The sequence below is a fragment of the Myotis nattereri genome (assembly GCF_964212035.1).
Source record: "Myotis nattereri genome assembly, chromosome: 9".
Classification (NCBI taxonomy): domain Eukaryota; kingdom Metazoa; phylum Chordata; class Mammalia; order Chiroptera; family Vespertilionidae; genus Myotis; species Myotis nattereri.
Genome location: NC_138084.1, coordinates 34763306 through 34777877, shown reverse-complemented (window position 1 = coordinate 34777877; position 14572 = coordinate 34763306). Strand labels below are relative to the sequence as shown.

The 14572-nt window shown below is 44.6% G+C and overlaps 1 protein-coding gene across 1 annotated transcript in view; it reads left to right on the top strand.

Moving 5' to 3' along the window:
• PARVA (parvin alpha) overlaps window positions 1-11844 on the top strand; it is a 47021-nt gene extending 35177 nt beyond the window's left edge. Inside the window, exons 11-12 of the mRNA XM_081098894.1 lie at window positions 21-93; window positions 9795-11844. Of these exons, the coding sequence (XP_080955020.1) occupies window positions 21-93; window positions 9795-9871 (150 nt within the window). The 3' untranslated portion in view covers window positions 9872-11844. The remainder of the gene's footprint in view (window positions 1-20; window positions 94-9794) is intronic.
• The last annotated feature ends 2728 nt before the right edge of the window (window positions 11845-14572 follow it).

Genomic DNA, 14572 nt, shown 5'->3' with positions numbered 1-14572 from the left:
AACTGCATTTCTCTTTCCAGGTCTTAAACGTCTCCTTTGCCTTTGAGCTCATGCAAGATGGAGGGTTGGAAAAGCCAAAACCTCGGCCAGAAGGTACTTTGCTCTTTCCCTGGGTTTGTGACAAGATGATGAGACCCTCTTCCTGTACATAAGTGTTGGGGACACAGGGCAAGGCTTGTGGTTGAGAACAGAAGGACGAGTTTCTTTTCAGAAGTCTTCTCTACCATTTTTGGGGAAGGTGTGACAGGGCACAGCTGCCCAGTCCTGGAAATCCTTTGTGAGCTGCTAATCACATGGCCGTGGGAAGAAAAAATCTGAACTCTCATGCATGGGATCACAGGGCTAAGGGCCCAAGCAGACACAGTGCAGAGCAGAGGTGCTGCTGCAGAAAGTGCCCTGTGCCCAGTTTCCAGGTTCTTCAGTGCTGGACAGGGTACTGACCTGCCAAATTGCTGTATCGCAGGCCAGGCAGGGGAAGTTGTGGGAGTCATTGCTGGCAGCTCTGCTCTGAGCATAATTGCCTTTCCTGCCCTGTGCCTACTCCAAACTGTCCAAGGATGATTTGTCGGGTTTGGATTGAAAGTGTAAGAGTTTTTTTTTAAAAAAAAAAAAAAACCACACAAAAACACAAAATACACAAATAACAAAATGCTCCATTAGCCCTTCTGTGCTGGCGCTTGGAGCTATGTGTGCATTTGTGCATGTAGGAGTTCTTAGTACGGATGTTTATTTCCTGAAACTTACTGACTGAAATATTTCATTTTACCAGCACTACCAAGGTTCATCAGTGCTTGGATGGGGGAGGAGGGGGCTATTCAACGCTGTGTTGAAGATAACTTTCTGTTTATGTCAATTTGGAATATTAAGAATGCCATAAGTGGGCCCTTTTGCTTGACTTTCTTGGGTGTTTAAAGGCAAGTGAACAAGTAGGGATTGTGTACTTTCTCGACCCATTGTTGCCTCTGCTCTGAATTCTTCCACCCAAACCTCCACATAGGAGTGGTCCTTCACTGACTGCCCAGTGGGCCTGAGACCCCCATGCCAAGAGAGGTAGGCTATCCTGACGTCAGTGTACTTGAGGCCACTCAGGGGAGAAAAGAGATGTACCCAGTCACCAGAACAAAAGGACAATGGTGATAATTGCCATGAAAGAGATAAAATTAACAAGTTGTGAGAACTGAGGGGGTGGTGCTCACCTTTCTCTGGGGTGGAGGATGGTTTGATAAACATGGTGGTAGTTGGGCTAACCCATAAGGATCAGGTAGGATTTTTGTTTGGAGATTAGATTAGAGGGGTGGTAGGTTCAACCAGAGGCTGACCCTGACCTCCACTGATTCCCCTCCTAAGGACCCCCAGAACTAACACAATTGGTGAGTGGCTTCAGACCACCCAACCAGCTCGACAAACAACACACCCAGTTGGCAGGCTTGGCTGCATCAAAGCCCTAAAGTGACTCTTGCTCTGTGGGTCCGTCCCAGCACAACAGCTCATCTGCTATAGTCACAACCAGTTCTCACCACCAGTCAGCCTGAGGGCCAGTCCTACTGACGGATGTGCCAACAGCAATCATGGCTCACCTCACCTACAACAGGAGGGCACATACAAAACACACAAGGAACTCTACTGGAGCAGCTCAGGTAGGCAGACAGTCTGCACTTCTGGGCCCTACAGGACACAAGCAATCTACCAGATGCAGACTTTAAAACAGTGGTTATAAGGATGCTCAATGGTCTTGGGGAAAAAAAATAGATTAACTCAGTGAGGACTTTAATAAAGAGATAAAAAACATAAAAAATAACCAGTTGGAAATTAAGAATAAAATAACTGAAATAAAATATACATCAGAAGCAATCAAGATTAGATGAAGAAGAGGATTGAATAAGTGATCTATGAGATGAAGCAGCAGAAAACACCCATTGTAGTACCAAAAAGAAAAAGAATTTTTAAAAATTAGGATAGTTTAAGGGACCTGAGGGACAACATCAAGCATACAAGGGACCTGAGGTACAACATCAAGCAAACATTTGGATCACAAGGGTACCAGAAGGGCAAGAGAGAGAACAAAGAACTAAAAAATTCCCTAACCTGGCAAAGGAAATAGACATACAAATCAAAGAAGTGCAGAGAGTCCCAAATAAGATGACCCCAAAGAGGTCCACACCAAGACACATCATAATTAAAATGCCAAAGGTTATAGTCAAAGATTGCATCCTAAAAATAGCAAGAGAAAAGCAGTTAATTACATAAAAGGGAACTCCCATAAGACTGTCAGCTGATTTCTCAACAGAAACTTCGCAGGCCGAAAGGAATGGCAAGAAATAGTTACAAAAGGCAAAGACATACAACCAAGAATGCTCTACCCAGTAAGGCTATCATTTAGAATCAAAGGAAAAATAAGAGTTTTTCAGACAAGGAAAAGCTAAAAGAGTTCATCACCACTAAACCAGTATTACAACAAATTTTACAAGAAATGTTAAACGGACTTCTTTAAGAAGAGAAAAAATGATCAAAAATATAAATAAGAAAATACAGGAAAGAAAAAATTCTCACTGATAAAAGCAAACATACTAAATAAAAGTGGTGGATCACCAACTATAAAGCTAGTACAAAAGTTAAAAGGGAAAGTAGGAAGATCATGTGTAATTACAACAATAAATTAAGGAGACACACAAACACACCAACACAAAAGAAGTAAAAGAGAATGACAAAAACATAAATGAGGAGGGGGTGAGTAAAAATTGTAGTGATTTTAGAATGTGTTCAAACTTAAGTGACCGTTATCTAAAACTGCTATATAGCTTAGTACAGGGTGGGGCAAAAGTTGTAAGTACTTGAAACAAAGAATTTATTCTTGTATTATTATTTACTAATTATTGTATTATATTCCTTTTGAACAGCTACTTTTGCTACACCCTGTATATAGAACTACATGGTAACCACAAATCAAAAATCTGTGAGTTATACAAGAAATTAGGCATGCAGGGAGAGATCAATAATAATATAATATAGTAATTGATAGAGCATCCAGACAAAAAAATCAACAAGGAAAGAGTGGCCTTAAATAACACATCAGATCAGATGGATTTAATTGATTTTTTTAGAACATTTCTCCTCAGAGCAGCAAAATATACATTATTTTCGAGTGTATGTGGTAGGACATTTTTCAGGATAGGTCATATTAGGCCATAAATCAAATTTCAATAAATTTAAGAAGATTGAAATCATAAGTATTTTTTCTGATCACACTGGTATTAATCTAAAATCAATTATAAAAAGAAAACTAAAAACCACACAAACACATAGAGGTTAAATAACATGATACTAAACAATGAATGGGTTACCAATGAAATAAAGGAAGAAATAAAAAGATACATTGAAACAAATGAAAACCTAACATCCTAAAAATCTGTGGGACGCAACCAGAGGGAAATTCATAGCAATATAGTCCTATTTCAAGAAACAAGAAAAATCTCAAACAATCTATCCTTTTAGCTAAAGGAACTAGAGAAAAGAAAAATAATGCCCAAAATGAGTTGAAGGAAGGAAATAAAAAAAGGTGAGAGTGGAAATAAATGAAATTAGTCCAATAAAACAATAGAAAATATCAATGAAACCAAGAGCTGGTTCATTGAAAAAATAAAATTGATAAACCTCTAGCGATACTCCAAGAATAAAGGAGAAGGACTGAATAAAATACAATTAGAAATGAAAAAGGAGAAGTGACAACTGACACAACAAAAATACAAAGGAAGATCATATATGATCATCAAGTGGGATTTATTCCCAGGATGCAAGGTTGGTTCAAATTCTGCAAATCAATTAATGTGATACAACCCATAAACAAAATGAAAAATACAAATCATATGACTATATCAACAGAGACAGAAAAAGGACATGACAAAATCCAACATCCATTTATGATTAAAACTTTTAGTAATGTGGGGATAAATGGAACATACCTCAACATAATAAAGGCCATATATGACAGACCCACAGCTAACATTATATTCCATAGTTAAAAGCTGAAAGCTTTCTCTTTAAGATCAGGATGTTCACTTTCTCTACTTTTATTGAATATAGTATTGGAATTCCTAGCCACAGCAATTAGATAAGAAAAAGAAATAAAAGGCATTCAGAATCGAAAGGAAGAAGTAAAACAGTCATTACTTGCATATGACATGATACTATATAGAGAGAACCCTAAAGATTAAACATACACACAAAATACTATTTAAACTAAATGAATTCAATAAAGTGACAATACAAAATTAATATTCAGAAACCAGTTCAATTTTTATACACCAATAATGAACTATCAGAATTGAACTATTACAATTGCCTTCAAAAGAATAAAATACCTTAAGTATAAATTTAACCAAGGAGGTAAATGACCTGTACTCTGAAAATTATAAGACATTGATGATAGAAAGTTAAGAATCTATACATATAAAGAGGTAATCTGCTAATTGACTGTTACAGTGTCCCAGTAATCACCAATTTGCATATTGATGTGGGCGCAGCAGGGGGTGGGCGGCCGGAGCCAAGTTCCCAGGGGTCTGAGGAGAGTGCCTGACAGGAGCCCGGACTGCAAAGAAGGAAGAGGAAGTGGCCATGGGGAGCTCTTCCAATCCCCCTGTACGGACGCCCTACCCCAGCCCCCGTACCCCTGGGGGGACAGCCGGACACCCTACCCCAGCCCCTGCACCCACAGGGAATGGGGAGGCTGACTGGACGGGGAGAAGACCCAGCCTCAGGGGTAGCTGCAGCCCACACCTCCGACTCCCAATCTCTTACCCCGTCACCCCGCCTTGGGCGCCCACAACAATAGCACGCCAGCGACCACCCATCAGCGCCCCTGAGGCACCCGGAGCCGTGGCCCACCACTGCCCGGCCCCCTTCGCTGAGGCTGGGCATGCCTCTCTTCCCTACAACTCCAGACCCGGGTGGAGGCAGGCCTGAGCGGCCCCCCAGGGTCAGACCCTTCCCCCCTACAGCAGCAGCACCGTCTCCGCATTGGAAGCACACTGAACCTCGTTGGGGGTGCAGCTAAACCCTCACCCCTAGCCCACCTGGCTCCACCCTGGCCCGGCCCCACCCCACTCCAGGAGATTGGAGCCCCGCCCTGAGCAGGTACAGCTGCCAAACAGCCACGTACAATTTAAAGAATGGCGCCGAGTGGGAAGGTTTGACAGTTACTCCTCCTTCAGCCTCGCCGCCCCCTAGCGCCCCCCTAATGCCCTGGCCCCTGCCAGCGCCTCCAGGGATGATGACCACCGCTACAGGGTTTGCTGGCCAGAGCCCGCCTCTCCAAGGCCTGTGGAACCCTCTGCAAAGCTTCCATAGCTACAGTCCTAGGAAATAATCATGCCCTCCTCCCCTAATCAGCACCTGCCACCTGTGAGGGTACCCATGGGCTTAAAAACTTACTTGATGAAACATTTCTAGGTTTATTAGCTCAGAACCTCCTCATGACAACCCAGTGAGGTGGGCGGAGAAGAGATTACAATTCCCATGGTATATGCGTATGTATTCAGAAATGAAGCTCAGAGAGGAAAAGTGTCAAGCCCAGTGGTTCCCAAGGTACAGCACACACACCCCAGGGGGGCAATTTGATTTTAAGTGGGGGTAATTCCAGAATGAGTTTACAGTGAATTTTTGCATTGCTTATGGTTCTAGGGGGCCTCATCTACAGCGTATCCTATGCCATTTTTCACAGAACTAGAACAAATACTCCTAATATGTATATGAAACCACAAAAGACCCCCGAACAGTTAAAGCAATCTTGAGAAAGAAGAACCAAGTTGGAAATGCTACCTGATTTCAAACTATACTACAAGGCTATAGTAATCAAAATAGAATGCTACTGGCATAAAAAACACATAGATCAATGGAATAGAATAGAGATCCCAGAAATAACCCCACATCTATATGGTCAATTAATCTATGGCAGTGGAGGCAAGAATATACAGTTTTTTTCAATAACTGGTCCTGGGAAAACAGGATAGATACATGCAACAAAATGAAACTAGACCTCTTTTTTTACACGATACAAGAATAAACTCAAAATGGATTAAAGACATAAATGTAAGACCTGAAACCATAAAACTCCTAGAGGAAAACATGGGCGGCGCTCTCTTAGCAATTTTTTTGATATGTCTCCTCAGGCAAGGGAAGCAAGAGAAAAAAATAAACAACTAGGACTACATCCCACTAAATAGTTTTTTTCACAGTGAGGGAGACCAGCGACAACATGAAAAGACTGTGTCCCTCTAGAGCAGGGGTTGGAAACATCGGCCCATGGGCCGTATAAGGCCTGAGAAATCATGTGGTCTGACCCTTCTAAGGCATTAGGGGTGAGTTAATTAAATGTTTGACCAAACATAGCAGGCCCATGTTTTAGTTGACAAATTTGTATGCCCTTGAATGTTATAAATATCCAAATGGCAGATATCCAAATATCCTTGGCAGATAAAAGTTTCCCCACCTCTGTTGTAAAATGTCTCTTCCTGGGAAGGCCACTCCAGTATCCTAATGGCATTAGGAATGGTCCCTGAGTAGACTGTACCCAGTTGGTGAGCACCCTATCTCTGGGTAGGAGAGAGATAGTAGGAGGGCTGTGGTCAGCATGTCTGCTTCTGTTTTCTCGAGCTTCTTCATATGAAACTTCCTAGTGACAGATTAGAAGTGCTCATTCTGATACTTCAGTGTTCAGGCATTGATTTCCCTCCAGACAGACAAGTTTCCCCAACGTCAATTAACCTATAGGGATATTTCAGCACAATGACAAGTCTCGTACAATTACCGAGCTGCTTAATATGAAACTTCCTGCCCAATGGGAATGGAGGAACACATCTGTTTTATTTGTTGTTACACTGGGCATCGCGCCCATGCTGAGAATTTCCAGTGCGGAAAGGAGAGCTGAACCAGTGTTTGGTGAAATTGTACCTGGTGAGAGATGTACCCAGCACTCCCTATGCACTCGTGCTCCTCCCTAGACAGGGAGATTCGGCAGTGAATGCTACAGACTTTACGAAACGTGCCAATGTGGATAATTCTTTTAGGGTGTTTCAGAATCAAATAGGGCCCTAGCCAGTTTGGCTCAGTGGATAGAGCATCAGCCTGCAGACCAAGAGGTCCCAGGTTCTATTCTGGTCAAGGGCACGTGCCTCGGTTGCAAGCTCCTCTCCCACCCCCCGGCCCTGGTTGGGGTACATGCAGGAGGCAACCAATCACTGTGTCTCTCTCACATTGGTATTTCTCTGTCTTTCCCTTTTTCTTCCACTCTCTCCCAAAGTCAGTGGAAAAATATCCTCAGGTGAGGATTAAAAATAAAAAATAAAAATCAATGGAAAAATATCTTCCAGTAGGAGTAATTTTTTTAAAAAAAATCAAATAGGCGGCGGTGGAGGCATTTTTCATGGCAGAGTGGTTTCAAGGTCAGGAAAACACATCCTCTGCCAGGCTGTTTGACACTCAGCCCTGCCGTACCCTGAAGCCCCCTGGAAACTTGGGGTTTGCATCTCAGAGGACTTTTGCTGCCCAAGCTGCACAACCGTTTCGTTCTCTGGAAACACAAGCCTCCCCGGAGGCTGAACAGTCCAGCTAGAGTGGGTAGAAAGGATTGGAGAGGGCAAGAGGCTTTGAGGAGCCTGTTCCATGGCTCCAGTACCACCCAACCTTCCCCTTCGCGCCCACTCCCTTGGTAAGCTCACTTTTTCTCCTCTCTGCCTTTCTAGCAGTTTCTATCTGGGGTAACTTCCTGTTCTTTGACTTGAGTGGAATTTAAGAAACACAACACCAAGCCATCAGGGGAGGACAAGAATCAGCCCCAGGCCCTAACTGGTTTGGCTCAGTAGATAGAGCGTCGCCTGCGGACTGAAAGGTTCAATTCTGATCAAGGGCATGTGCCTTGGTTGCGGGCACATCCCCGGTGGGAGGTGCGCAGGAGGCAGCTGATCGATGTTTCTCTCTCATCAATGTTTCTAACTCTCTATCCCTCTCCCTTCCTCTCTGTAAAAAATCAATAAAATATATTTTTTTAAAAAAAAGAAAAAAAGAATCAGCCCCAGGGCATAGGACTGACTGGGCATGAACGCGGCTGAGCCACTGGGCAGGGCCCCAGGTTGAGGCTCAGATATATGCATGAACCAGGTGGGAGCAGACAGGGAAGCTGAGTGTCAGGCCTGAGAGCTCCTGGTCTATCAACAGGAGAACCTGGAGCCAATTCCAAGCCCAGCTGGGGTGGGAGAGGGTCTGTCTGCAACTGGGATAAGGCCCAGTAGAGGCATACAGAAGGGTGTCTAGGGGTAGAGAGGAGCCCTAAGGAGGTTCCCTAGATCCTTGGTATGTCGCCCTGTGGCTACTCATCATTGCAGGGCCTGGGGCCTGGGTGCACCTGGCTGTGGCGACCACACGGGCAAGGGTTCCTAAGGCTAAGGCCCGGGAACCATTGTCCAGCCATACAGAGCCACTGGCCTCCGTTCTGCCTGGTCTTGGAAGACCCCTCACCCTAGACGAGGGCGTTGCTAGAGTGCTGCCATCTCCCCACCTTCGAATCCCAAAGCATTTATTGTTTTCTCTGATATCATTTACCTCATCTGACCTTCTGCACAGTCAGATGTCATTTTAATCATTTTTACTGTGAAAATATCACAGCTACAGAAAGGTGCATAAGATATAAATGTTCAGGTTAGTGAGATATTACCCAGAGCGCCACCATGCAACCACCCCCAGCTCAGGGAGAGGAGCCCTCCCAGCTCCGAGAGTTCCCGCCAAGTTGCCTTTTTGGAACTTAATCCTCTTCTTCCTCACTAAAGATAGCCACTCTGCTGATTTTTACAGGCTTTTGTCTTTTTATTTTATTTTATTTTCATTTTCTTACAATTTTATTGCCTTAGGACGCATTCCTGAACAGTAGGCAGAGTTCCTTTCTTCATGTCTGTTTTCCTACTCCAGTTATTGGGAGGAAGGCCCTCCCAAGGAGAGAGTGCAGGGGCCATCGTGGGGGAGGAGGGGACAGAAAGGCCTGCAGAGGGTTAGAGGGACAGCCAGGGGAGGAAGTGACCACTAAATAAAAGGGAGGGAGGGAGAGAACGGAGGAAATAGTTGTATAAAAGCTTGGGAACTCCCAGAGGAACTCTCCTGAAAATACAGTCCTACTCCCAGCCTCAAACCCAGCTGCCTGGCTCTCTCCTTAATCTGAAACTGTCTGTCCCCTGAGACATATGCTTACTGAGTACTCGCTGCCCCGGCTTCTGTGTCCTCCAGGGCCCTCCCTTCCTGAGGGAGAGGCAGCTTAGTCCTAACTCCCCACCTCTCCCCACTGTAGCCTCAGACTCTCCCCTCCTTCCTACCACTCATGGCTGGTTCTGCGGCGAGGGCCCTCCCCCTCCAGGGACAGGTGCGATTTAGGGGAAAGTCAGGGTCAGAGAAGCACCCTTCCCACCTGGAGATGCGGAGTCCTGGGTGAAGGCTACATGCGCTGGGGTCTGCTTCATTTAACGGAGAGGCCATGCCCCAGGCTCAGCTCCGCTGCCCCGCATGCTCCCCTGCTCTGAATGCTTGCCGAACACTCCAAAACCCATCCTCTGGTGGTCTCCTGGGGGTTGCTCCTGTCTCCCAGCGGGACAGGGAGCTCTTCTGGAGCACAGCATGACGTCCTGTGGCTGCGGGGGCATCCACGCAGGACCGTGTGGGCAAATGCGGTGGGTGGTGGATGGGAGAGGTTAACAGATGCCAACTTTGGGTCACGTGCCCCCCCACAAAGCGTTACATATTTTTTGTTCTCTACACAGACATCGTCAACTGTGACCTGAAATCCACGCTGCGAGTGTTGTACAACCTCTTCACCAAGTACCGGAACGTGGACTGAGGGGCAGACCGCACCGTCCTCCGAGCCACCTTAACCTGCTTATTCCTGCCTCCCCGCTGTGCCATCCCACAAAGTCCAGCCACAACCCAGAAATCATGGGACCTGAATTAGGAAGGAAACGATCAGAAACTCCGGGCTGACCCACACCTCCCAGGCCCTAGGTCGGAGCCAGCTGTGGCCTCAGAAGATTGTCCCCATCCTGGTGCTGGATCCAGATTTCCCTCTGTCACTTGGGAACCAGCTTAGGTCCAGGAGACACACACACACACACACACACACACACACACACACACACACCCAGAAGATGAAAATAGAGATAATAGTTTAATGGGTGTAAACTATGTGCCAGACATCACACGAAGTGCTCTGATGTACTCAAACTCATTAGTTCTCGTGACTTCCGCTGAAGCCGGTGTTATACACCCCTTTCCCAGATGAGGAAAAGGCTCAGAGAGGTAAAGAGACGTGCCAGAACTTGGCATTTGTTTTTCCTCTTTGAACAACATACGCATTTGTTAATAACTAGCCAATTACATCAACGTTCTTTGCCTGTCCTATAGTTGTATGTGTGCACGCACACCCACAAAGAAGACAGGCGCCCACTGACCTCGCCACCAAGCAGGCCAGGAGGGCTTAGTGATTCACACTCAAATTGGCAAATTTAATCCAATTAATAGTGTATGTGTGGCAGGAATCATGTCCCTCAGCTCCTTTGTACAAATGAAAATTACTCTTAATTCCTTCAGATTTGTAATAACCCCGTGCTCTGGTTTCAGGGTGACATTTGGGAAGGATTCTGTTTAAAATTAATGGAGTGGCACATTTCACAACCTTTTTGCTTGATTGCATGTAATGGAAGTGCCCCATATTTTACTGCAAAATAAGTACTCAATTCATTATCATCAGGCAAATGTATAATATACGCCAGCACCACCGAGAGCTGGGCATAGACCCACGTGAGCATGGCTTGGGAAGTAGGGCTCTTCACCAGGGACCCTTGAACTTTAAAGAAAGAAACTCCTCTTTGCCTTCTAATTGATCATTTAGACCATTCCTGGCTAAGTCTGCCCACATGCAATTACTGGCTAATTCAGGCGAGGAAAAATGTAAGCCATTCAGACCCAAGCCGAGCCGTTTCCTTGCGTGGGCTCCTGGCGGGCTTATGGGGACTTGCATCCCCGCTCTGTGAACCCAGCTTGGAAACACAAGGCTCTAGTTGTCCCAGGCTGCCGGGGCCCTTGCGAATAGGAAAGAGGCTAAAGCTGGGGTGACTAGGAGGACAGAAGCATGCCGGGTGGGGGGCGGGGGAGGGAAGGGGGGATATTTGAACACTTAACAATAAGGAAATACCCTCAGACCAGGAACAGGGCTTGTGGCGTTTACAGTCTTCGTAAACTGGCCAAGGCCTTGGGATAATTAGTAACTCTTACTGGTCTATCTTCATTATAGAATCTTCCCAAATATGCCAGATGGGCCCAGCCTGTGTGCCCGCCTCCAGAAGTCTGTGCCCATTGCACAAAGCCCTCTTCTAGTCTGAGGAATTCATTTTGATCCCCATCTACGCCACCCAGAGTTGGGCCTCCCATATTGTCCAAAGCGTTTCCTTCCAGCTCCTAAACATTTCCTCCTCTGCGGTCCATCTGCAGTGGCTCAGAACCCATACAATTTACAGATAATACATCTTCCTTTGGATACTGTGTTCTAAGAAAGCATTGTTAATCAGCATAATGAGCACTTAAGGTGCAAAGACAATGTACTCTTGTGTCAATTGATGTGGAAGGATACAATTATTTTTTACATAAGCAGTGAAATGTTATGTTTTCGTTAGGAAATACTAAATAGTGTAATATTTGTTTGTTCTCTTTTAAATTCCTGATAGCAAATCAATGTAAGTCATTGCTTTGTCTCCTTGAGCAGTACTAAAGCGGGTGAAATAAGAGCAGTGAATACATTTAAACCTGCTTTGCTATCCGAATTTTCTCCCTTGGTTTGTCTTTTATCTTCCTATATTCAAGCTGCAAATGCACGCTGTAAGGAGTGTCCTTGTTAAGAGCACTCCTTTTTGTGTTTTACACACACACGGCATGCACACACCTCGGAACACCTGGGAAGTTTCATCACAGGTCTAATTTATCCGCGTATTGTTTCAAGACTGAGGCCTTAGACTCAGTCCAGAATCCCGGGGCCTGGGCCTGCTTTTCTCACCCTGTCATCTCCTTTAGAGGTTTTCTTCTAAATTCTCCTGCTCAATACACAGCCATGGTTTTGAAGGGGGAAAAGGCTCCAGAACAATAAATAAACCAAACTTAACCTTTGTCTCTAAAAAAAAATAATAATAACCTGAGACAAAAAATATAGTCTCTATAGGCTCACTCTTTTTCTTTTCTAAATTTAAGTTCATTGGTTGTTTAATAGTTAGTATATAAATGGTACAAAATTCAAGAAGCATGAATGAATATCCCTGCCCCCAACAGCCAATCCTCCTCCCTAGAGGTTACTATTTTGATCCATTTCTTATATTCCCTTCCAGAGATAATCCAGCCGTAAAAGCATCAACATACATATAAGATTATTGGGGATTTTTAAAAATATAAATAGAATATTATATATTTTGTCAGGCTCCTTGCTTTTTCCACTTAATGTGATATGTCGGAGATTATTTTATACTGAGTATGAAAACCTTTTACATTTTAAAGATGAGACTCTGAGCACTCTGTAAACGCAAAGGCCCATCTCTGGCCCGCTTGGGTGAGGAAATGAAAGCCTTACCCAAAGGTGGTGATGCTACGTAGGTAGTGACTTCAAAAGTCGGAGACTGGGACCTACTGGGTGGGGAATAAGTCTCATAGGACATGTTACCGGAGACATTCCCATGTGCCCTGAACTGATTTTTTTGTCAGTCTTCCTTTGGTTTATTATGGTGAGTGGTGTGCAGTTTGATTACGCTTTCATTTGTACATCATTACGAGGGCTGCTAATGTGAAATCGACTAAGTACCCTAGCGTGTTCTGCTGCAAGCCCAGCAGCCACATGCTGCTCCTCTGTCAGTCAGGAGGCTCCGGTTTCACATGTGCAGGCACAGAGCTGACATTTGCAAAATCTGGGAGAAGGGCTCTTTAACAGCACATCATCAGCGTTGCCCGAGTTGGTTGCAATTTGTAATTGCTGCTCTCGGTACTTTTTAATTATGAAATACTGTTAGCTTAGCTATATCATTATCAATTTATTTTGTTGTGGGTTGCCTGGTTAACCCTACAAAGTGTACTGAAGCCTATTTGCATCAACAGTGTCCTGGGGCTATAATTTTCCAATAACTAGGCTCTCAGACATGTATACATTGTGGTTCAAATATGAATTATCCATACTCCAGTGCTAGAGCAAAGGCATACATAATCCTCTCCTCCCAAATTATCATCAATTTATTTTTCCACTGGAAAATGAAACTAGACAAAGTTGGTAGGTCAGGCAGTTTGGTCCTAAGTAGAGGCTGACCAAGAGGAATTTGAGACCCACTGCCTTTAACACAGTCCCACCTCAGGAACCCTACCTACATAAAATATCCTAGATATGCAAAAGGGATATGTCCTAAAATCTTCGCGAATGTTAATATTACATACAGTGTCCCCCCGTGAAATTCACTTAGGTCTATTGGAAGATTCATTAAGAGTTTCTGAGGATACAGAAAACAAGAGAACTGCAGTGAGATGCAAGTGCTGGGTAGGAGATGGACTCACTCACCAGCTAAGGGACCTGCATCTACACACCGGCTTCCCAACATTTTTGCAGGTTCAGGTCTCAGGAAAAGACAAGTTAGCGTGGATGAATGGGTCATTGTCATAACTACAAAGACTATATCTGCCAGACTGTTCCTATGTTTTTCCCTCTCTTTTATACCCCAGTTAGCTCCAATATTTTTCAGAATTTGCTCACACTCCTGCTTTCCTATGGTGCTGACTGCGTATGTGCCTATGTGTTCACGACCGCAAGGCACCGTGAGGGTGCTCGATGCAGGATGAGCAGCCCCCATACCATGCCTGACAACCTTCCTCCCTTCCCAGGGAGGAAGCCACCACCGGTGAAGCATCTCGAAGTGCATTCTGTGGGTTGTTAATAGATGTTTAGTGTAAAAAATGTCATAATTCAAATAAGTTTGGGAAACAGGGTAAAGAAATTTAAATTCACTTTCTACAGTGTTGGTTTTCATTTTTACTTTTTGTTTTCTAATCGGAGCCCATCTCAGAGTTCCCTACACTATTGTGCATTGTAACTCTCTAAGGCAGTGGTTCTCAACCTTCTGGCCCTTGAAATACAGTTCCTCATGTTGTGACCCAACCATAAAATTATTTTCGTTGCTACTTCATAACTGTAATGTTGTTACTGTTATGAATCGTAATGTAAATATCTGATACGCAGGATGGTCTTAGGCGACCCCTGTGAAAGAGTCGTTGGACCGCCAAAGGGGTCGCGACCCACAGATTGAGAACCACTGCTCTAAGGGGAGGCAGAATAGGGCACGTCCCTATCGTGTTGACCATAGGTCCTATTTGCCTCCTGAGAAATTGGCAGGATGGTACCTTGGAACTCATCCATTCATTTAGCCATATAGTCAACAAGCATGTGCTGAGGGTCTACAACGTGTTAGGTGGGCTGTGTCCAGTGGCAAGGGAGGCGAAGGCACACTCATATAGCTCAATCTAATGG